The sequence below is a fragment of the Carassius carassius genome, chromosome 10 (genome assembly GCF_963082965.1).
Source record: "Carassius carassius chromosome 10, fCarCar2.1, whole genome shotgun sequence".
NCBI lineage: Eukaryota > Metazoa > Chordata > Actinopteri > Cypriniformes > Cyprinidae > Carassius > Carassius carassius.
The window spans coordinates 7,214,577-7,238,776 of NC_081764.1; the positions used below are offsets into that span (position 1 = coordinate 7,214,577).

The 24,200-nt window shown below is 39.8% G+C and overlaps 1 protein-coding gene across 1 annotated transcript in view; it reads left to right on the top strand.

Annotated features, from left to right (window-relative positions):
- Positions 1-24,200, top strand: part of LOC132151646 (contactin-3-like) — a 66,338-nt gene that overhangs the window by 12,867 nt on the left and 29,271 nt on the right. Inside the window, exons 4-8 of the mRNA XM_059559909.1 lie at positions 10,413-10,588; positions 14,379-14,474; positions 17,719-17,922; positions 19,236-19,338; positions 20,729-20,913. Coding sequence (XP_059415892.1) covers positions 10,413-10,588; positions 14,379-14,474; positions 17,719-17,922; positions 19,236-19,338; positions 20,729-20,913 — 764 coding nt within the window. The remainder of the gene's footprint in view (positions 1-10,412; positions 10,589-14,378; positions 14,475-17,718; positions 17,923-19,235; positions 19,339-20,728; positions 20,914-24,200) is intronic.

Sequence of the window (24,200 nt, forward strand, 5' to 3'; positions counted from 1 at the left end):
TTTTGCACTTTCCATGTGCACTTTTCGGATATTTTTCTAATGAGCAGGTGTAGGCTTTGTCTCGTCTCTTGGCAGTTTGTTAATTTAGTCTGAAGTAACTTATACTTTAGAATGATGATTATGATGATGGCGACGTTTAATCGTGACAGTAATAATAGTGTTAGGATCATGATACCAATGGCTGCTTGGACAGTTCGGTGTGCAAAGGCAGCATAATTGTCCATTAAACTTCTTAGAGAACTTTTGGTCGAGGAAAGAACAGTACTGGAGGCCCTATAGGTCCTCTGCTCATTATCTGAAAATACTTCGGCTCACTGTCACTACTAAGCATTTTTGACTCTTGTTAAGGGGCTCCTTGGAGACTGGATTGTTTGTACTTTGTTGTCTAGCATTTAAAAGCGATCATTCATGGACCAGTTACCATCAGGATACATGAATTCTGTTACCTTAACCCTCTGGAGTCAATTAACGCATATACGCGTTATGAGTCATTTTCTCCTGATAACCCCTAAAAGAACTTAAATTACACTTTCAGTTTTAATCGTACAGATAAGAGCAATACATCAATCGAATCTGTAAAGGGTCTACTTTTTTTGGATACAGACACAATAACAACAAAACTTTGTGCACTTATAAAATAAAGATAACAAACAAGATGTGCTGTCTGCAGCCTTTGTCTGCGCTGATCTTCATTTACAAACATGTCATTAAAATGAATTGTAACTCCGTGAATACTCAACGAAGAGACATGAGAGAGATATCTATAGACAGCTTAACATGTCTACTTTTAAACTAAACAAGTGCCGCTGAAAACATATATTCTGTGATAAAGTAATCCATATGAAAACAACGGGACGTCCATTTTTCACGTCTCCCTTGATTATATCTAATGTGACCACGCCCCCACACTGAAAAGCTCTTCAGATTCAAACTGAAGAAGACACCCCTCGCTGCAGACTGTAGCGCGGTGACATCACGTACGTACGTCACGCATGTGTTTACCGCGCATGCGCTTGTAATTTGCATTGCGTGATGACGGTAGTTGTTTTCGCATCGTGCGTGCATTAAAACGATGCGCATACTTAACAGAAAACTCTAATAAAATGTTAATATATTAAAGAACATTAAGGTGTAAAAAAATTACGGGAAAAATAACCATGTTTCATCTGAGGTAAAATTATACGGAATTAAAGTTTATTCTGTAATATATGTGTAGTATCTTACTTACAATATATTAACATTCTGTTGCACTTAACTTCACTGTGTATATTGTAATATTACACTTTAATGGCACCTTATATTTTTCTTATTGAGCTAGTCAAAATTACAACAGATAAAGTACAGTCCTCGGCTCTAATAGTGCAGATGGTAAAACGTGTGTTGTTCACAATTCGATCCGGATCCTGCCTTTTGACAGTTTTTTTCTCCCTTTTCAAATGTCAAATCACATCAGAAAAGCATTTATTTTAAATAAAAACGAAGGAAATAATCAAAAAGTTGTGAGGGAGGGCTTTATTGTCCTAATATGGTGGCATCCATTTAATAATTTGAATTAAAATGATAATTTACACTCAGTAATTATTATACTGTTTTATAATGTACTACAATACCGAGGTGCAGATAATTGCCACTATTTGAAATAGCAGAAAATCCTGCTATTTTAACATAGTATAAATAGAATCTATAGCCATTTGCACTTAGTGTAAATAGCCACTGCCTTTCTTATTTTAATCTTTCTTTTGCTATGGTTCTTGTTTATCTATTTATTAACTATAAATTTGGACATTGTTCTTTTGCTTTGGCAATTCTGCATGTGAAACATTTAAGCCAATAAAGTAGTTTTAAGTTCAGTTGACTACATACAATATATTTTCAGTGTCTGCATCCCATTTTATGCAAGGCGCCGCCAAAAAAAACAAACTGACGACAGTGATCTTTTTTTTATTTATTTCAAAGAACAAAACAGAAAATATAATTGTATATACAAATATAGATTAAGACTATAGACATGACACAAGAAAAAAATCACCTCCATCACTGATAAAACAATAAGCCAAGCAGTAGTCCTCAAATTCTTTGAATGGATAAAACCCACACAGGACTCTCCTCCTGCGATTCCTCACAGAGCCAGGTGGACAGTCTTTAAATATCTCACTTCACCATATGCACTGGGTCATACGTGATGTACAAATGTGACATGAGTAACATGAGTAAGTCTCTTTTTATTTATTTATATACTTGTACTAGTTTTCACATAACGTGTAAACATTTTACTAGTTAGACTTTTTCCAAACTATAATTCCTGACTAAATGTATAATCAAGTGAAATATTATGAAGTTTCAATAATATACAATACTATACCATTCAAAAGCTTGATGTAAATAATATAAATGTAACAAATAAATGTAACTGTAACAAATGTAACAAAAAATGGTATTCTTTTAATTTATCCCCCCTAAAAACCCTGAAAAAAATATTCTCAGCTCTTTTCAACATGAATAATAATAATGATAATAATAATAATAATAATAATAACAATAACAATAAATGTGGTTTTTTTGTAGAAAATAAGATTGTTAAAAGGATTTCTGAAGGATTGTGTGACTGGAGTAATGATGCAAAAAATTAGTTTGAAATTGTTGATTGTTCCTAATAAACTGTTTAACTGCTTCCCCAAGTGGATATTAAATTATGTTGTGGGATAATTAAATATATTCTAAATAAACTACAAACATAAAATTATATAGATTTATTTTATTCTCACATTCTTTCTTGTAACTCCTCCCTCACAGTGGCACAGCTGACTGAGAGGCTCATTATGCAGCTCATTATGCAGCTCATTATGCGGGCCTTTGTCTTCTCAGATGTAAATCACAATATTCATGATAGTTGACGCCTACTCGCATATGACTTTTACCAACAAAAAGTGTCTTAGAAAATTTAAATCAATATATTGTTTTCTGTAAGTGAGTAAACAAGATGATTTTCACATAATTTAGAAAGAAAAATTTCTAGGCTACAAGCTCCAGTTCTCAAAAATCCCGGGAACCATTGTTCTTTATGTGTTTTTTTTGCCTTATTCAATTGTTTTAACATTTACTAACCACGTAAATGTTTTCACTAACCACGTATAACTTTTTTTTTCTCAAAAACTCAATCATGAACATACATGCATTTCACATATTATTATAGGCCAGTTTGTGCTGATTACAGTGAGATTAGACTTTACCCATTTAGATATTTATAAGTAACTGAAAAAAGCACAAATGTCAGGGCATGACAAAACTTCTCCAGGCCCCAAAAATACCCTTAGACTCCAGAGGGTTAACCTACCACTGTGATTGTGATCAATGCAGTCCTGTAATATGATTTCAAAAAGGACTGAATACAAAAAGAGCATCTTATCATGGGAAACCACTAAAAAATCTTTGAGATTTAGAGTGTATGATGTCAGGGTCTTTTGAATTTTTAGACACCATGTGCTTGTTGCTGGTTTTGTACAGTTTAATGGTACTATGTGACATCTGTATTGGTATAAGGGAACTTTTGAGGGTACTGTCCCAGAATCAAGCTGTTGTATTTAATAAATGCATGTTACTGATCTTATGTTGAATGATTCATCCATACATATGCACATAAAAATGGCCTTGTAATTAGTAATCAAAATGTCATAACTCAATCTGCCAGTGAAACAACAGACTTCACTCTGGTGATGTACAGTACTGGACTTGTCCAGTTATTTTGTCTGCATTTACCACACCCCTTTCTTACAAATTCAGTTCAACCACCATCCAGTCCATAGCTAATGGACTTAACCAAGTCCCTGCCATATATATATATTTCTTTTTATGACAAAGCACTCATACAGCATCTCAGCACATATGGTAGAAATCAATATTTCCTATTTCCATATTATTCTAAGGCTATTGATCCATCAGAAGCAGCTCGCTTCAGCTTATCCCACATGGAAAAAACCTATATAAACATATATGTTTCAATATAGGTTTTGATATAGGTTTTTAATATATGTGACATATATAAAATTGGCCGTTTTCCTATATTATATGTACATATATGTACATATATGTACATATATATATATATATATATATATATATATATATATATATATATATATATATATATATATATATATATATATATATGTATGCATATATGTACACATATATGTACACATATATACACATATATGTACATATATGCACACATATATTTACACATATATGTACACATATATATGTGCATACATATACCTAAATAGGTACATATATGCACGTATATATGCACCTATATGTTCACCTATAATAGTAAAATTAAAAACCATAGCTGCTAGGCAACATAAATAAAAGTCCAAAACGTAGAAATGTACATTTATTTATTTACTCAAGATCAATCAAATAGTACAAAACAAAAAATATGAGCTAGGCATCATGTATGACAGTCAAAAATGAGATATGAGCTACAAAATGACCAGATCCTGCCATTAGCTATATAGAAGACATATCTTGTATGTATAGGGCTCATATGTGGATATGAAGAAGCAATACAGGAGACCTATATTTCCTTTATATGCACATATATGCACCTCAATTTTGCCTATATGTGGCATATATACGCATATATGCGGTATATATACGGCATTTATGCAGCATATATGCAGTATATATATATATATACGCATATATGCGCATATATGCAGCATATATATATTATCATATATGTGTCACGATCGGTGTTACAAAGAAACACGGAGAGATCCAAGTGCGGGTATGATATTTATTGAAGGGTAATCCGAAGGGGTAACAGTCCAGGCAGGGTCAAAACCAGAATATCCAAATCCAAAACATAAACAAAACATGAACACAAGACAAGGCAAGGCAAGGCAAGGCAAGGCAAGGCAAGGGCACGACTAGATGACGGACATGAATTAACATAACATTAAACAAGGACTCCGTCACACAGACTCAGACAGACCGGGTATAAATACACCGAAGGATAAAGGGGAAACAGGAGACAGGTGGGGAACAATCAATTAACTAAACAAAGAGGAAGGTGACCAAATAAGGGAACAGGAAGTGATAAGGTGACAGACACCGTGGGAAAGGAGGACACCTAGTGGAAACCCAGGGAACACAACCCAGACACTGTGACAGTACCCCCCCTCTACGGAGCGGCTCCCAGACGCTCCACGACAGATACAAAACAGAGACCAGGAGGGAGGCGGACAGGTGGAGGCTCAGGGGGAGGGACGGAGGGCCAGAAAAGAAAAACATGGGGAACAGGCACCAGAATTGAAAACACAAAACAGGGAGACCAGGAGGGAGGAGGACTGGAGGAGGTTCAGGGGGAGGGACGGAGGGCCAGACTAACAGAAAGGAACAGGGACAGGAGTGAACACAAAAACAAAAAGCAAAAAAAAACAACATGAAGCCCCCCAGGGCGGAGCAGAAGACCACCACAGCCGTGTGGTCAAGGCGGAAGCCCCCCAGGGCGGAGCAGAAGACCACCACATCCGTGTGGTCAGAGCGGCAGCCCCCCAGGGCGGAGCAGAAGACCACCACGTCCATGTGGTCAGAGCGGAAGCCCCCCAGGGCGGAGCAGAAGACCACCACCCCCTTGTGGTCAAGGCCAGAGTCCTCCAGGGTGGAGCAGATGACCACCACGCCCCTGTGGTTGATGCCGGAGTCCAACAGGGCGGAGCAGCAGACCACCCAGTGACTTGACTTGACTCTGAAAGTTCAACGGTGACTGGCCCTGACTCTGGAAGGTCATCGGTGACTGGCCCTGACTCTGGAAGGTCATCGGTGACTGGCCCTGACTCTGGAGAGGTCACTGGCACCTGACTCGACTCTGGAGAGTTTACTGGAACCTGACTCGACTCTGGACTGCCTGTGGAGACTTGAGACGCCTCGGCATCGGGCACCGCCTCGGCCTCCGGAACCGCATCGGCCTCCAGAACGGCATCGGGCACCGCCTCGGCATCAGGCACCTCCTCCGGAACGGCATCGGGCACCGCCTCGGCCTCCGGAACAGCATCGGGCACCGCCTCGGCCTCCGGAACAGCATCGGGCACCGCCTCGGCCTCCGGAACAGCATCGGGCACCGCCTCGGCCTCCGGAACAGCATCGGGCACCGCCTCGGCCTCCGGAACAGTCTCGGGCACCGCCTCGGCCTCCGGAACAGTCTCGGGCACCGCCTCGGGAATGTCCTCCTGGACGGCATCGGCCTCCGGAACGGCATCGGGCACCGCCTCGGCCTCCGGAACAGCATCGGCATCGGGAACCGCCTCGGCCTCCGGAACAGCATCGGGCACCGCCTCGGCCTCCGGAACAGCATCGGGCACCGCCTCGGCATCGGGCACCGCCTCGGCCTCCGAAACAGCATCGGGCACCGCCTCGGCCTCCGGAACAGCATCGGGCACCGCCTCGGCCTCCGGAACAGCATCGGGCACCGCCTCGGCCTCCGGAACAGTCTCCGGCACCGCCTCGGCCTCCGGAACAGTCTCGGGCACCGCCTCGGGAATGTCCTCCTGGACGGCATCGGCCTCCGGAACGGCATCGGCCTCCGGAACGTTATCGGGCACCGCCTCGGCATCGGGCACCGCCTCGGCATCGGGCACCGCCTCGGCCTCCGGAACGGTCTCGGGCACCGCCTCGGCCTCCGGAACAGTCTCGGGCACCGCCTCGGGAATGTCCTCCTGGACGGCATCGGCCTCCGGAACGGCATCGGCCTCCGGAACGTTATCGGGCACCGCCTCGGCATCGGGCACCGCCTCGGCATCGGGCACCGCCTCGGCCTCCGGAACAGCATCGGCATCGGGAACCGCCTCGGCCTCCGGAACAGCATCGGCATCGGGAACCGCCTCGGCCTCCGGAACAGCATCGGCATCGGGCACCGCCTCGGCCTCCGGAACGGCATCGGGCACCGCCCCGGCCTCCGGAACAGCATCGGGCACCGCCTCGGCCTCCGGAACAGCATCGGGCACCGCCTCGGCCTCCGGAACAGCATGGGGCACCGCCTCGGCCTCCGGAACAGTCTCGGGCACCGCCTCGGGAATGTCCTCCTGGACGGCAGCGGTCCGCTCGGCAACATTCTCCGGGCTTTGAGGAACGGTAGACGCCTGTCTCCTCCTCCGCCCTCTATGATGGCGAGTCGGTGGCACCTTTTCTGGAGACTCAGGCGTTGAGTCGGCCATCTTGTGCTGTGGTGCTGGGCTGGCGGCCATCTTGTGCTGTGGCTCTAAGCTGGCGGCCATCTTGTGCTGTGGCGCTGGGCTGGCGGCCATCTTGTGCTGTGGCGCTGGGCTGGCGGCCATCTTGGGCCATGAATCTGGATCAGTGACTGACTTGGGCATTGGCGCTGGGTTAGCGGCCATCTTGGCGGAAGAGACAGGAGTGGCTGGGGCATCCCACAGAAGCCTATGCTGCAAGAAGTACACGAATTCCCAGAATTCCAGTGTCTCTAAATGCCCCATCTCCTCCTGAGAAACTGGATCATCCAGCCCGCTGTTGAAATAATCCTTCAGAGCCGCATCGTTGTATCCCATACCCTCGGCCAGGTACCAGAACACCTGTGCCAGGGCACCCACCTCATTGCCCTCTTGGCGGAGGGCGAACAGCCGGAGATACTTAGCTCTCCGCTCCGCCATCTTGGCTGGGGAACGGGAAAAAGACATACCGCTGGATCTCAGTGGGACGGAGTCCTTCTGTCACGATCGGTGTTACAAAGAATAATGGAGAGATCCAAGTGCGGGTATGATATTTATTGAAGGGTAATCCGAAGGGGTAACAGTCCAGGCAGGGTCAAAACCAGAATATCCAAATCCAAAACATAAACAAAACATGAACACAAGACAAGACAAGGCAAGGCAAGGCAAGGCAAGGCAAGGCAAGGCAAGGCAAGGCAAGGCAAGGCAAGGCAAGGCAAGGCAAGGCAAGGCAAGGGCACGACTAGATGACGGACATGAATTAACATAACATTAAACAAGGACTCCGTCACACAGACTCAGACAGACCGGGTATAAATACACCGAAGGATAAAGGGGAAACAGGAGACAGGTGGGGAACAATCAATTAACTAAACAAAGAGGAAGGTGACCAAATAAGGGAACAGGAAGTGATAAGGTGACAGACACCGTGGGAAAGGAGGACACCTAGTGGAAACCCAGGGAACACAACCCAGACACTGTGACAATATGTGCATATATGCAGCATATATGTGCATATACACTGCATATAGGTTTCATATATGCGCATATATCCACATATAGGTTCTTTCCATGTGGGATGTCAGTTCTGATATATATTTAATTTTCTAGTCTAAATTAAAAAAAAAAAAAAATATATATATATATATATATATATATATATATATATATTTCAGATGCTACTCTTATAGAGTTCATCCATATATCTGCATTGGCAGCTCAAGCAACAAATGACATGTCTTACAGCGTCACGGTTCATTTTACTTACAGAAATATTGATTATAACTGAAATATGGCATTATAGTGACCAAATGAAATCACAGATATGCAGTTCTAATAATTTGAAGAACTATTGTTGTATTAGGCGGTCCGTGGATGTTCTGGTTAAATCAAAGTTGTTGGAGAACCGCTAGTCTACACTAAGAAGTAGATGACAACATTATTTTGTGAAGGGGTATATGTACCAACACAGATGATATTAGATCCTTTCAGCATTACATTCTGGTTATTTCATTCATTTTATACACAGAGGGGCCCACTTTATGTGGGATGCGGGAGCTTTGTTGATTCATCACGCTATTGAAAGTGTATCAGAAAACTAGATTAGTTTGATGCTAATAATATTATACTTGACTACTCTGTGAGAACACAAATATTGTCTGTATTTACAACAAAAATCCTCACAGTAATCAACTGCGTAAGCCTGTAGGCTGAATGTCACAGTAAATGATATCAAATACAGTGGCTATGATATTAGACTCACAAATGATGACTAAAGGAGTTAGATTAACTTGACTGCTACTGCTCAATAAATAATGCAGCAGAAATGGGCTTCGGAGAGCTGCAGTAAATCGACACTTTGTTGTCTGTCAGATTTGGGACAGACTAGAGTCTCTAGTTACCTTTTAAAACTGCATTGTCCACCCCACTCATTAGTTTTTCACACCATTGTGGATGTAGATCCTGCCAACACCTTTATTTCCCCATTGTTTCCATCATTTCAAAGGTTTCTGCCAAGTTTTCTCTCTCAAATGCCTGATTCAGCATGGCTATGGGTGGTTTTTAAGGTCAGTTCTGAAAAGTAGAGTGCTAAGATATCTAATGATTCAGAAAGGTCGGAATTGATGCATTTTTCCCTGTTACAGAAGTTAGGTATACATTTTATGATTACAGTTATGTTTTAAACTGGTTTTATGATGGGAAACATTCCACTTTTACTGTATAATATTATTTTCCTATTGTGTAAGGTTATGAATAATAAACATGAATAATAAACCCGCAAATTAGGAGGAATGTTATTGCATTATATAACAATATATTAAACCTGTTGGCATTTATTTTAAAGAAGGGAAAATTATTTTTTTTTTTAAATTCACCCTTCAAAATACAGAAATAGTATTTGGATGCTTTCTAGTTGCTGAACATCGTTGGAACATGTCCATAGTTAATATGATGAACTTCACATGTGGTTACTCTGAAACTCGAGGCAAAACAGACACACACACACACACACACACACACACAGACACACAGTGGTGGAAAAGTAGCCACAAAAATGATAAAGAACAAGATTCTGAGAAAAGTTCTTGCATCGTCTGGTTTGCAGATGCCACAATGGTTTAATATTAAGTTCAAAACTTTTGTTTGTAAAATAAAATTGTAAAAAAAAAAAACTCTTTAGCAACCAGCAGATAGTTACATTCCAAATAAGTCTCGAGATATCACATTATTTTTATCAAGCTGTCCAAGTTGCTGTTTAATTTGCTCTATTGCTTCACACTCCATGTAGATTTTTTTTTAAATATTATATTCCAAATGTAAGTGTAGCTAAATAATTGAAAGCACACTGAAAAATAATGAATCTTTTATCGTTTTTCATAGCAATTTTATCACTGGAAACTAAAACCAACCTACTCGTGACTTAAAATTGCAAATCTTCAAGGTCAATAAATAATTAGATATTTCTTATTCTTAAGCACTGTTTGCTTGCTTTCATCAGTTATTAGTCTGAAGACTGTACTGCAGAAGAGCAAAGAAGGAAAACAAGTGGCAGCAATGAGCTTTGTTTCATGCTGAATCTGGCTGTATAATGAAGCAAGCTTCATCAGATCGATGCATGTGATGAATATTGGTGAGTTAGCTTCTCTGGAGACCACAGCCCTGATTGTGTTTGCGTCTCTCCAGATGGTCTCTAAACGGAACGCTCATTGATCTTCATGGTGACGAGAGGCGTCGCCTGTCTGGCGGTAACCTGATCATTACTGGCCTGGATCGGGACCAAGACAGCGGTGTCTACCAATGCACTGCCTCCAACACCCGAGGAACCATTCTCAGCCAGAGAGCCACACTACAGTTTGCATGTAAGTTATGTGAAAGTAGTATTTTTTAAAGATGCTGTGTGTCATTTTTCGTTGTTAAAATTAGGGTTTTCGGTCAATTTGTCAATGCATATTATATTTTTGATCCATATCCCAAAGCCACTTATATAAGAGATTAAATAAATTATGATTAATAATAAATATACTATAACTGTAAATATTTATAGTAATAAAAAAATGTTTCTTGAACACCAAATCAGCATATTAGAATGATTTCAGTGACCATGTGACGAAGACTGAATTAATGGCTGCTAAAAATTCAGATATACATCAAAAGAAAAATCGAATTATAAAATATATTAAAATTATATTAAATTACACTTACATTTTACATGTATTAATTTTATCCAAATTGAATTACTAACTAGGAAGACAAGAAGCAATTCATCATAAATTGTAAGAATATTTCATAATATTATTGTTTTTACTGGATTTTGATCAAATCTATGCTGCCTTAGTGATAAGTCTTACTAAAATATTTAAATCCAACATAGCAGCATTAGTTCAACCAATACTATTGAGTTTGGGGTGCCATTTGTCCAAACAGTGGCAAACCGGAGGAAGGTTTGACTGTATATAATATAAGTGATATTATAAAAGCATCAGCTTTGGTGTTTGGTATTCACATGGCATTGCTGAAGAAAGAACAATCAAACGAGCTGTCAAATGTGACAATTTCACTGGGTGAAGCACCATTTCATCGACTTCAAACACCATCACTCATTCACATTAGTCACCAGCTTCAACAGCATCTTTGTATGCTGTGTATTGACTCACTATATATTAATATCTGTGCTGTCTGCTTCACAAAGTAAACTGCCAAGTATGAGAATAGTCGTAGCCACCTGGACTCTTGCATGCTCAAAGAAATCAGAAGCTCAAATGAGTTGGGAGAAGGATTGTTTGAGATGAGAACACGCCTGGCCATGGACTCCTTTTGACTGACAGTGAAGACTCTTCACTCTCATGCCATCTAACTATTGATCCAACCATGGGAATACTTAGAGCATCCCACACCCCCTTAGGAGAGAGATTCCCATCTTTATGGGTGGGATAATGACTCTCACTTCAGGGGACTGGTTAACAGGACTTGCTTGACATTTATTTCCTGTATTGATCTTTGGTTAGTCAAAGGGGAATTATGATTTTAATAGGATGATAATGCCGCTGGCTTTGATAATATGTCATTGTGACATTTCTTATCTTTGAGACAGCTGTTGAATACTGCATCATGCGTTTGCAAGCCAGTTTGAAATACATGCTTAACTGTAAAATTTGTCATTGGGAGATTTATTCCATGGTAGCTTTCTATTGGCTGTGGGGTAATCCTCTCCTGGGGCGAGTTTGGAATGATTACCTTTTCTCAGGAGTGCAATAGCAGCAGTGCAGATTTGTGACCTGACAAACCGTGGCTCACACAAGCTCCCTAGAATTCTAAGCCAATTCAGATCTGTAACCAGTAGACCCTATATAAAAATAAATTTGTGATGTGGTGATCATGTTTAATTAGATTTTTTGTATATCAACAAATAGAACAGTTTAGCAACCACATGGTTATTATAGTTTTGCCTTTGCCAAAGTTTGCCTTTGAATTTTGTGTATTTTTTCTTAGTTCTCTGATTACACACACACACACACACACACACACACACACACACACACACACACAAGACAATCTCCTGAACTCCAAACTGAATGTCAGAATGGAAAAGAAAGGTGATTTAAGCAATTTTGAGCGTGGCATGGTTGTTGGTGCCAGATGGGCCGGGCTGAGTATTTCACAATCTGCTCAGTTACTGGGATTTTCACGCACAACCATTTCTAGGGTTTACAGAGAATGGTGTGAAAAGGGAAAAACATCCAGTATGCGGCAGTCCTGTGGGCAAAAATGCCTTGTTGATGCTAGAGGTCAGAGGAGAATGGGCCGACTGATGCAACTTTGACTGAAATAACCACTCGTTACAACCGAGGTATGGAGCAAAGCATTTGTGCAGTCACAGCATGCACAACCTTGAGGTGGATGGGCTACAACAGCAGAAGACCCCACCGGGTACCACTCATCTCCACTACAAATAGGAAAAAGAAGATACAATTTGCATGAGCTCACCAAAATTGGACAGTTGAAGACTGGAAACATGTTGCCTGGTCTCGATTTCTGTTGAGTCAGAATTTAGCATTAACAGAATGAGAACATGGATCCATCATGCCTTGTTACCACTGTGCAGGCTGCTGGTGGTGGTGTAATGGTGTGGGGGATGTTTTCTTGGCAAACTTTAGGCCCCTTAGTGCCAATTGGGCATCGTTTAAATGCCACGGCCTACCTGAGTATTGTTTCTGACCACGTCCATCCCTTTATGACCACAATGTACCCATCCTCTGATGGCTACTTCCAGCAGGATAATGCACCGTCACAAAGCTCGAATCATTTCAAATTGGTTTCTTGAACATGACAATGAGTTCACTGTACTTAAATGGCCCCCACAGTCACCAGATCTCAACCTAATAGAGCATCTTTGGGATGTGGTGGAACGGGAGCTTCGTGCCCTGGATGTGCATCCCACAAATCTCCATCAACTGCGAGATGCTATCCTATCAATGTCAGACAACATTTCTAAAGAATGCTTTCAGCACCTTGTTGAATCAATGCCACGTAGAATTAAGGCAGTTCTGAAGGCGAAAGGGGGTCAAACACAGTATTAGTATGGTGTTCCTAATTATCCTTTAGGTGGGTGAGTATATATATATATATATATATATATATATATATATGATTTTAATTTTCATCAAACGTTTAATTTGTACTATTTATTAACTTAAATACAAAATAAAATATTATGTATGCCTAGCTTGGAATTGAATCCATAAACACTCCAGATATGAATGTTTTCCATTTATGGAACAACGGCATTCCCTGTGAAGATGTTTGGCTAACCGCACAGCCTACACCCATCACATGAGTCCAGCCTTGTAGATTTTAACACAAGAGACCATTAATCAGCTTCCGTGGCTCTGCCGCTCCGGCTGTTAATCCATTCATCCTTTTACTATGAGCTGAGTGAGTCCAGCTCTTTCCACTTTCATCACAGCTCAGTATGACTCGGCGGTGTGAGACTTCTTTTCGGTCAGCGGGGAATCATTAAACTTTCCCACTGTTTTCCACCACCTCTCCCTAACCCTGATGTTTTCTTCTGCTTCTTTTGTTTTTCTGTTTTTTTTCCCTACTGTGCCCCCTTCGGGCACATTGACTCTATATTGTTTGTGTTGGGGAGCCAGGCTCTTGGCTTGTTTGCTTAAGGGTGTGAAATTGGCACAGCAGGGTATGGTTACAGAAGGCCTTCTCTGTCACGAAACAAGGAGAAGGTTTTTATCATGCCAGGTATATGAGCCGTGTGCCAACTTCCTCTCCTCCTGTTCATTTGTGAGGATGAATCGTGTGGACATGTATTGACAGGGACGTTACTGACACAGTGGGTGAGATTAAGATATCTCTGGTAATGATGCGGCTTACTGCTGGTAGGTGTATGTGATGTTAGCATCCCTTTTTTCATACACCCTCATAGTGTTTCACTAGACTGCATTGTTAGACACCCACTGTATGCTTTGGAATATTCTCAATCACTGATTCTGTTTCCTTCTTTTTTATTTTCTTAAATACTGATCTCTACTAAACGATTGCAGTCGATGTTGCTTCTCCTTTTGTTTTGCTATACTATGAGATCATGTTTTCTTTATGCATGCAAATGTATTTCATTCCATGTTTAATCTGTTACAGATCTGGAAAATGGCAAAACGCAGACAAGAAGTGCTGTGAATGTGAGGGAAGGCCAAGGGGTTGTTTTGTTATGTGGCACACCTTTGCATTCTGGAGGTGAGTCTGTATATCTGCCATTTAAATGTGTCTTATACTGTGAATGATTCATTGTTAGTCAAACAAAACATTTGTCTTAATGTTTAAAATGCTCTTCATCTTCAATGGGATCGCTTTTCATTTGACATCAGTAATGCAGCAGCAGTGTTATTTTAGTATTCTTTATAAACCATTATATTTGTTTAGTAATATTTTCAAACATATATTTTATATTTGTAGCTTTTATTTTATATTTAATTTACGTGTTAAAAGTCCTTCCATAGATTTTTTTTCTTGTTTATTATCGTGCTTCACAATGTCAAATTATGGAAGTAAAATGGGTTGCAAAACAGCAATTCACTCTCGACATGAATAAAAGCAGTCAGAATCTGTGAAGTGCTGCCTGCACACATAGTGTATGTACTTGCTCTTAAATCCTTAAATTGCTTACTTTCATCCCACTGAATGACATGAAACCATTTTTTCTTGTTTCGTCATTCCTGGAAAATTATATGAAACGTAGGGCTTTTTTAGATGAACTGTTTGTGAAACAACAACAACATTGTTCCTTGTTACCTCCATTGATACTAGCTGTTTTTACTGTACTGTTTGAGAAGTGTGATAAAGGTCCGTAGAAATTCACACTCCAATGCTGTTTCACAAGCTGGAACCAAAAGTGGTGGAAATGCATGTATGCTTGTCCGTTGTGCTTCTCTTGGGCATATAGTGCCTATTCTTACACAAGACTGAGGTTGTAACTCAACCAGCTGTAATTGGACAGAAGCCATTAGACCCCAAGTGCAAACAAGAACCAGGGAGTGAGAAACATCAATATCAATTAGAGGCCATGACTATCACTGCGACAAATGAGATGTCAGAATTTAGAAGATGTGAATTGGTTTCATAGGCTGGGCAATTATAGTTTGCTGAGATAAATCTGTAATTAAGCATTTGTTTTATTAGAGAACCCAGAAGAGAAGAGTTTCATGTGAGAATATTCTTATGTTTGGCTTTAATGTCACAAATGATTGAAAACATTGGCTAACTATGCCTAAAAAGCCAGAGATAAATAATTCAAAGGTGCTGGAAAAGGCAGAAATGTAATCAGGACACTTTGTGGTGAAGAGACAAGTTCTGAAGCACTGATGGTCATTTTACTCAGAGTAAGCATGCTGTTTAGCATTAGACATTCTAAAGAAACTCATTTACTATGGATCACAGATCCTACTATTGATTCTTTGGCTTCAATTTGTTTTCTCATTTGCATCACTTTCTTTTCAGTCAGACCTGAATCTGGAGGCAAATAGAAAAAAAAAGACTTGAAATTGAATTCTCAACCCTATTATATGAGTTTTTTTATTATTATTATTATTTTTTTTTTTTAGACAAATTCTTTTTCTGTGCACAGTAGGTAATCAATTGTGTATCACTGCAAACTGCAAACAATAATGCTAAGCTTTGCAAATTTACATCTGATTCTATTATAAAACTTTTTGCTGTGCATAAGTTTAAACATTACAATATACAGTAGTTGCTCTTTATCTATTTAGATTTAGGCTGCATATTGAACTCAAAAGACAAATGGGTTATTACCAACCTGTTTTATCATTGTGGAAGAAGCTGTATTGTTTTACACTAGTAATATTTAGAACATCTCAACAATTTTTTTCCCCCAGAGCAATGCTGAATGTTCATTTTGGCAAAATAGCATGTGATCAAATGTTTTAAAAGCAAGTTTTCTCTGCTCAACCTTTCCTGTTATATATATATATATATATATGTTTTATCATAGTATACGAAGCTATATTGTTCTACACTAGTAATATTACCTTTTTTTTTTTTTTTTTTTTTTTTAAAGGGTACATTTTTAAATGTTCTCTATTGAAAAATAGTATGCAATCAAATTGATTATCTGCTCCAAATCTAAAAATCCAAAATCCAAATCCAAATCAAATGCTAAAATCCACTATAGATTACAGTTAAAAGTTTGGGGGTAAGTAAGATTTATTATTGTATTGTTTCATCCAGCAAAGAATCATAGAATTGATTAAAAAAAAAAAATACAGAAATGACAATAATAATGTTACAAAGCAAATGCTGTTTTTAAAGAACTTTTTTAAATAATCCTGAAAAAAGTATCACAGTATCCACAAAAAGTTTAAATGGCACAAACTTCTCCTTCAACATTGATTTCTGAATAATTTCAGATGATTAAATGAATGTATTTTTGATGCTTTAAAAAATACATTTTCAAAGTACCTTTTCAATTTTGTTGCTTTTTCTGTGGGTGAATTCTATGAATTACATGTTTTAGACATGAATATGTTGAATGAAAAGACTGATGGCACAACTAGTACATTCAAAAAAAGTATCTCTTGAATTTGACCTTGTCTGTCATTATTTTCCAGCTGTTGGCAATTTTTCCAGCATTTCTATTATGCCTCACTTCATTAAAATGCCATAATATAGCATAGATAGCTCTGATATGTCATGTCATATAACCCATGATTGCCCTGTTTTTCTCAGTGTAGGCCTCTAACATCAGACCCCCTTAAAAAAACGCAGATCCCCTATTGTAGTTCTGAACAGCATGTTTCAGTAATCATTGCAGTTTCTCTCTTTTCAAATCCTCTACCTTCAGCACTATCGCTTCTTATTAAGCTAACAGGACTCTGAAGCAGGGATTCCCGGGCCAACCTGATCATAAAGAATTGCTTTCAACTTCACAACAGCCAGCCTGTCAGCGTGTTTCCCCTTCTTAGGATGGGTGGTGCAGTCTCGGGGGACACTTTTTGAGTGGCAGCCATCCCATACACCATTCCAACAGTTGCATCATGTACACGAGCCACTCTTTCCCATTCCCTTCCCCCTCTCAGTCTCCTGTAGATGACACACTAATGCACTGTGGCAGGGTCTTCGGTCTTCTCTGGTTCAGCCCTTTCCAGTAATAGCCAGCCATGCATGAATGATGCCAACAGAGAAGCCTTCATCCCCAGTCACGGCGAAGCCGGACAGGGCATGTGTCATAAGAGTGCCAGTGAGGCGCTTTAATCTAGTTTGTTTCGCTCCCTTTCCTGCCGCCTCACAAAGCAAGAGTTGCTCTGTTTACTGAGCCTTACCTGCCCTAAGGACGTCAGCCCGAGGCGAAGCGAGTGGTGTAACAAAGATACTTTGTATGCGGTTTTGAGCTGACATTATAGTCACCTTTCTGAAACTATAAATGTCTGTGTCAGGATCTAACACTCTGTTTCTGACATCTTTCTAGAGCTTACATTCACCTGGGTCTTCAATGAGTACCCTCACTTCGTCCAGCAAGATAGCCGGCGCTTTGTATCCCAAGAGACAGGGAATCTCTATATAGCTAAAGTGGAACCGTCCGATGTTGGGAATTACACCTGTGTGGTTAATAACACTATTACCAAGGAGAGGGTGTTCAGTTCGCCAACACCTTTAGTGCTGAGAAACGACGGTAAGACAGGTGTCTGTCAAATACTGTATAGTTTAGGTGCAATATAGGAGTATACACTGTAAAAATGATAAAAGATTATAAAAATGCTATGCTAAAAGCTATATGTTCTTTTTAAGGCCCATTTACACCAAGGACGATAACAATAAAGATTGTTTATCTATATATATATATATATATATATATATATATATATATATATATATATATATAGATATATAGATATATATATATAGATATATAGATATAGATATATATATATAGATATATAGATATAGATATATATATATAGATATAGATATAGATATAGATATAGATATATATAGATATATATAGATAAATGTAATACAATGAACTACAACAACTATAACTGGAACAGCACAGAGGAACCATGTAGTTGGAATCATTCAGAAAAACATTGATATGAAATCTGAATTTTTTTTTTTTTTGTTAGAACATTTAACCTGGCAGATGACAAAACTGCAGCATGTGCTCAATAAACAATGTTATTGTGCATTGGTGTGGATGCTAATATAGTTCTCATTATAGTTATCTTCATAGTAATCATTCATTCTTGGTATGAACAGGCTTCTATACAGTGGAAAACCAATGATCTAATGGGATATATATTTTATATATATAGATATATAATTTACTATTTTTGGAAGTGAAAAGAACAAGTCATCTTGTGAACTCACATTCCCAGAACAGAAAATGTGAATTTGCATTCCCAGAATTCTTTGTGTGTATATTATAAAGGTTAAAAACATAGTTTAACATTTACCATTATGTTTAACCTTTTTTAGTTAATGAAATATGTTTTTAAATGCAAATGTAAGCTCAATCTGTAAAACTTGGCAAAATGTTTGATATAAAAAAAGGCACCATATTTTTTTTGGTTTGTTTCAAATAGATTTCACAGGTTTTTAACAGTATATCTCACTTGGGTCCAAGAAGCTTGTGACATTTTTAAGGTGATGTTCATTCATAAATGTCAGAGAGGTATTTATGCCACTGTCTTGAAAGCTAAACTGCCTCTTTTAAGAACATTAACCTGCACCCTTGACAATGCCTCAAGGTAGGCTACATTTCCATTTGAGATGGATCCAGTTTTTATTATGTGTCTTCCATAAATCTTTAATAACATGTCTATGTATTTTTGGCACAATCTTCTCAGCTCCCCTGCTCATTGACAGGTCTTTGTGTTTTGCCATTTGTTGTTGTTTTGCTTGTATTTTGGAGTACAAAGCTTGTATATCATAAATCATGAATGACAAAGCCATATGCATCTGTGCTGTGTTGTCTGCCCATGGCAGGAGCAATGGGAGAGTATGAGCCCAAAATAGAGCTTCATTTCCCCGACACCATTCCAGCTGCTAAAGGATCCACACTGAAGCTAGAATGCTTCGCCCTGGGAAAGTAAGTCCAGCATCCACACATTTGCATCTGTCTGCCTGAGTTCAAACCTTTGCTTAGCGTTATTTATCTTGCTTCATAAAAAAACACCAAATTTGTGATCAGCACTTCAGGTTCATACTTAATGTGATTTGCAATCTGTCATGGAAGCTTTTTTACAGTGAGCTTTTCACAATAATGGCTCGCTTTGCAGAGGGCAATGACCCGCAAGATTTACTCCTTAAATAGTGTGGAAATAGAGCTGCAAGCTTCTTTTCAAACGGAGAGCAGAAGGGTTGTCGTTTAGAGAGGGGGTAATGCAGGTTTTCAAAAAGTGGGAGATGATAGCTTTTCACAACATACAATGAGCGCGTCGCCCCAGATCCAAACGTGAATCAGATCCATTCACACTCAGATTTTCTTAATAGGGTAGAGCTTTGAAAAATGAGGGGGAAATGGATTTTCTTTTGCCAAACATTATGGAATTTCACTTCTTCAGAGAATGTTGCTGTAGCTGATAGACCTTGATGCTATCAATGCCAGGATGGTGTGTCATGGATTTGAGTCCTAGGGAAAACATGAACAGATCAAAATGCTTAAGTTAAATGCAGTTTAAATCACTTCTACCATAAAAGTTTGTGATCAGTAAGGTTGTTTAACATTACTAAGTCTCTTATGCTCCTAAGCTGCATGTTTTTGATCATTTTTTATAAAAAAATGCACTAACCCCTAAACTTACATATGGGTAATTATAATGAATAATAAATGCATAGCTTGAATGCAATGAATGTCACTTTAGATAAATTCAACTGCCAAACTGATTTAATCTTATCAAACATAACATTAAACTATAATTGTGACACTGTAAATCCTCAAATGGAATTGTGTGAATGGAATAAAACAGATTTATTTATTTTTTTTTATTTTTTTTTTTGCTTTCAATTAAAAGTGTCTGCCTAATGCATAAATGTAAAGGCACGATCTGCACATAATAATAAAAAAATGCATTGATTGCCTCTTTGGATAAAAGCTTTCCTCTCACAAAACATGTAAAACCATAATTCCATGGAATTCTCTGAATGAGAAAAGGTTTCTGTATTTGGTAGATCATGGTGGTATAATCGACAAGAACATCAATTTGGTTCCTACGGAATACATGCATGATTAAATATTTAAATGCTTTGAATAAGAGTATCTGCCAAATGCATAAATGTAAACATAATACCTTTTGCATATTAATTAAATGTGTAGCTTGAATGCAATATGTTGTTGGATAAAAGCAATGCCAATGTAATGATTTAATTCTCAGGGAATAAACATACTGATTAAAAAAAAAGTATATTTGCTTTAGATAAAGGTGTCTTTCAAATGAATCTGTCTTTGTTCTAATGGTGGCTGTGTCCTGGGTTCACAGTCCAGTTCCCAAGATCAGCTGGAGAAGAACCAGTGACGTTTCATTCCCAAACAAAGTCAAACTGAAAAATTCTAATGCCATTCTGGAGATTCCAAGTTTTCAACAAGAGGACACTGGGACATATGAGTGCATAGCGGAAAACAGTCGTGGAAAAAATGCAGCGAGGGGTCGTTTGTCTTTCCATGGTGAGTGGTTATTTTTCACCCTTAACCCATTTAAGCCCACCGGCAACTATAGTTGCCGCAGTTTATAGTTGTCATTTTCCTTTTGTAAGTATTTTTCTGGATGTTATCCATGTTATATTTCTCAATGACATGCAAGTAAACAACCAAATAAAGGATTTCAAGAAAAAAAATAAGGTATCCACTTCCTTCCTGTCACATGAGGCTGTCAACTTCCTACCCCTACTTCCCGGAAGCATGGCGAAGGCAAACCCTCCCAAAGAAATGTAATTTTTATATTACTAATAAGTTTTTATTGTTGACATAAATATATATATATATATATATATATATATATATATATATATATATATATATATATATATATATATATATATATATATATATATATATATCAATATAATCATGAAGTTCTCAAGAATCATCCAAACAAAACAAATCTTCCAGGAGATCTATAGTTTTTTGTAAACTTAGTCAAATGTCCAAGCGTCAACTATAGTTGCCAGCGGGCAAATAACTTGTAAGTAGATATCATGGGGAAATGGGCTATACTGTGTTAACAGATTAATAAATCAAGGTTTCAAGGTAAAACATAACTTAACCCTTTAACTCACATCACTACTGTACAGTAGACTTTAATTTAATCGGGAATAAATCTGTCAAAAGGAGGAGATGAGAGAGAAATCTTTCCACAGCTCTACTGCCCCTCTTCTGTGTCTGCTTTTACCATGGGGGGTGACAGCAGCAGTTTACAAACTTCAGTCAGTCACACAAAAGGAAGAATGGAAAGATAAAGAGCTAAAATATGGGATTAATTGATGTAGATCATGTTTTTCACCCTTTTATGACATTATGTCTCGTAAGGGGCAAAATATTGAGGCCCCTTTATCCAGTTTGGATGCGTTTCAAACAATCATGGGTGTAGCCAACAAATGATCGAATGTTCTTCGACTTTTAGGCATAATTAATTTGTTTATGAATAAAGATTGATCTTTTGAAAGCAGTTATTTTGAGTTAGATGCCAAATGCTCTCCTCCTATTCAAATTTGACATTGAAAGGATGAATACAACATATTTGCCCACAATCAAATATGATTTTCAAGAAATAAACTAAAACCTGGGGAAAATAAATGCAGAACATGTTCACATAGGACACTATTAACATGACTATATGCATGAAACCATTCAGAAAAATTTGGGCACAAATGGGTTAATTTCTAGTTTATTATTTTATTTATTTTTAATGTATATTTTTATTAATTACTGTTTTCTCCTTTCAACATTTATCATAAACACCCTTGTCAACAAACATATATAATTTCTTCTACCTCTAGAATTAGTTCTTTGTTAAAAAATAAATAGATGCCTTTGTTGACGGTTCAGCCCTGTCTCATTAAGCTTTACAGTAATTTGAAAAAAACAAAACTTAGCTGCTACCATATGGCATGTCTGCACTGCATTGAATCTGCATTAATAACGTCTCAGGTTACGAATGTAACCATGGTTCCCTGAGAGGGAACGAGACACTGCGTCCTCTGAGGGGACACTATGGGGAACACCTCGTCGTGACCCGTGTCTGAAGCATAATTTGAAAAATGCCAACGTGTTGGCCGGCGACAGCCTCTGACGTCACTACCAGCGCGACTATAAATACGCGCCCGTAGGACCCGTCACTTATCTTCTTAGTGAAGCTTGCGTCCGAAGCATGGCAGGGAGCTAGAGGACGCAGTGTCTCGTTCCCTCTCAGGGAACCATGGTTACATTCGTAACCTGAGACGTTCCCTGTCAAGGGAACTTCGAACTGCGTCCTCTGAGGGGACACTATGGGGATCAGTATACCCACGCCGCCATGCTGAGGAGAGTGCAGCCCAGAATCATGGCAAACACTAAGTACCAACTCTACCATTTCACCGGGAGTCGCCCCTGGGACGGTTCGACGGCTGTCCATGACATTATCCCTTATGGCCAAAGGCCTAAGCTACATACCCAACTTACCTGTAGGGCCTCGGCCCGGGGTAGAGCTAAAGGCTTGGAATCACGAAAGATTCCCTTAAAGGGATTAAGGGAATAAAGAACCTAAGCACTGTCTAAGAATCTTAAGAACCTAGCACTGTCTATTACCATGTCTTGCCTGTCACAAAGGAGGGGCTCTCGTGGCACTCTGATAGAGCAGCTCGTAGATGGAATGGCCCGGGAGCAGAGCAATTGGAGGACAGAACGTACAGATGAAGCCTCGGCCATGCCTGTACCATGGTGTCCAGCCCCCAATGGAGCTGGCTGAGTCAGAAGAAGCCAGAGGGGATAGTGCGATGCTCTCTCGAGCCGAAAAAACCGATCCGCCCAAGTCTGGCCAACCTCTCCAACTCTGCTTCAACACCTTGGTGCGAAGGCGCCATTCCCCGAGCCTCAGCCCCTGCCTTAGCAGGATGTCTGCTCTCACAGTGCGTCTCAAAACAGTATGTAGTACTGGAGCGCTCTGAAAGAACCGAGAATCAGTCTCCCATGAGAGGAGGACTCCGAGCTCCGAGCAGCATGCTCATAGGCGACCCTTTTTGAAAAGGGGAGCGCTCCTAAACCACCGCTAGAATTGCCCACACAGACCCCCATGTTGAGGGGCGATGCTTGAGGTGTATAACAAATACACACCGGTTGAATGAAGCCCAAGGGACCCCGGGGCTAATCATCTTAAGAAGGGGAACGAAGCGGAGCGCGTAACCCTTACCGTACAGGATTTCAGAAAGTGCACAGAATCTTGCGTGCACACTTACCACTTACGTGGATTTCAGACAGTGCGCAAAGCGTTAACGTGCACACTGACCACCATGTGGTTTTGAGAAAGTACACAGGCTTAGCGTGTGTACTGAAAGGTTACCTGACAACCACAGTATGTGGGAGCTCACATTCAGAGAGACCTAGAGAGGCCTACTACCTGTTACCAGACAACCACCTCAAGTGGAAACTGAAAGTAATATGGAACTCGACTCCAGGGAGGCATGGTGAGGCCTACTACCTGACAACCACAAACCGTGGGAGCTCGCTTTGTAGTGGAAACGCACAGTATGTGGGAAATAAAAATCTCCAGGGAGGCCTGGTGAGGCCTACTGCCTGACAACCACAGTATGTGGGAGCTCGCCTTCAGAGAGACCTGGTGAAGCCTACTATCTGAAAACCACAATATGCTATTTAGTTGAAACGCACAGTATGTGGGAGCTAAATCTCCAGGGAGGCCTGGTGAGGCCTACTACCTGACAACCACAGAATGTGGGAGCTCACTATCAGAGAGGCTTGAT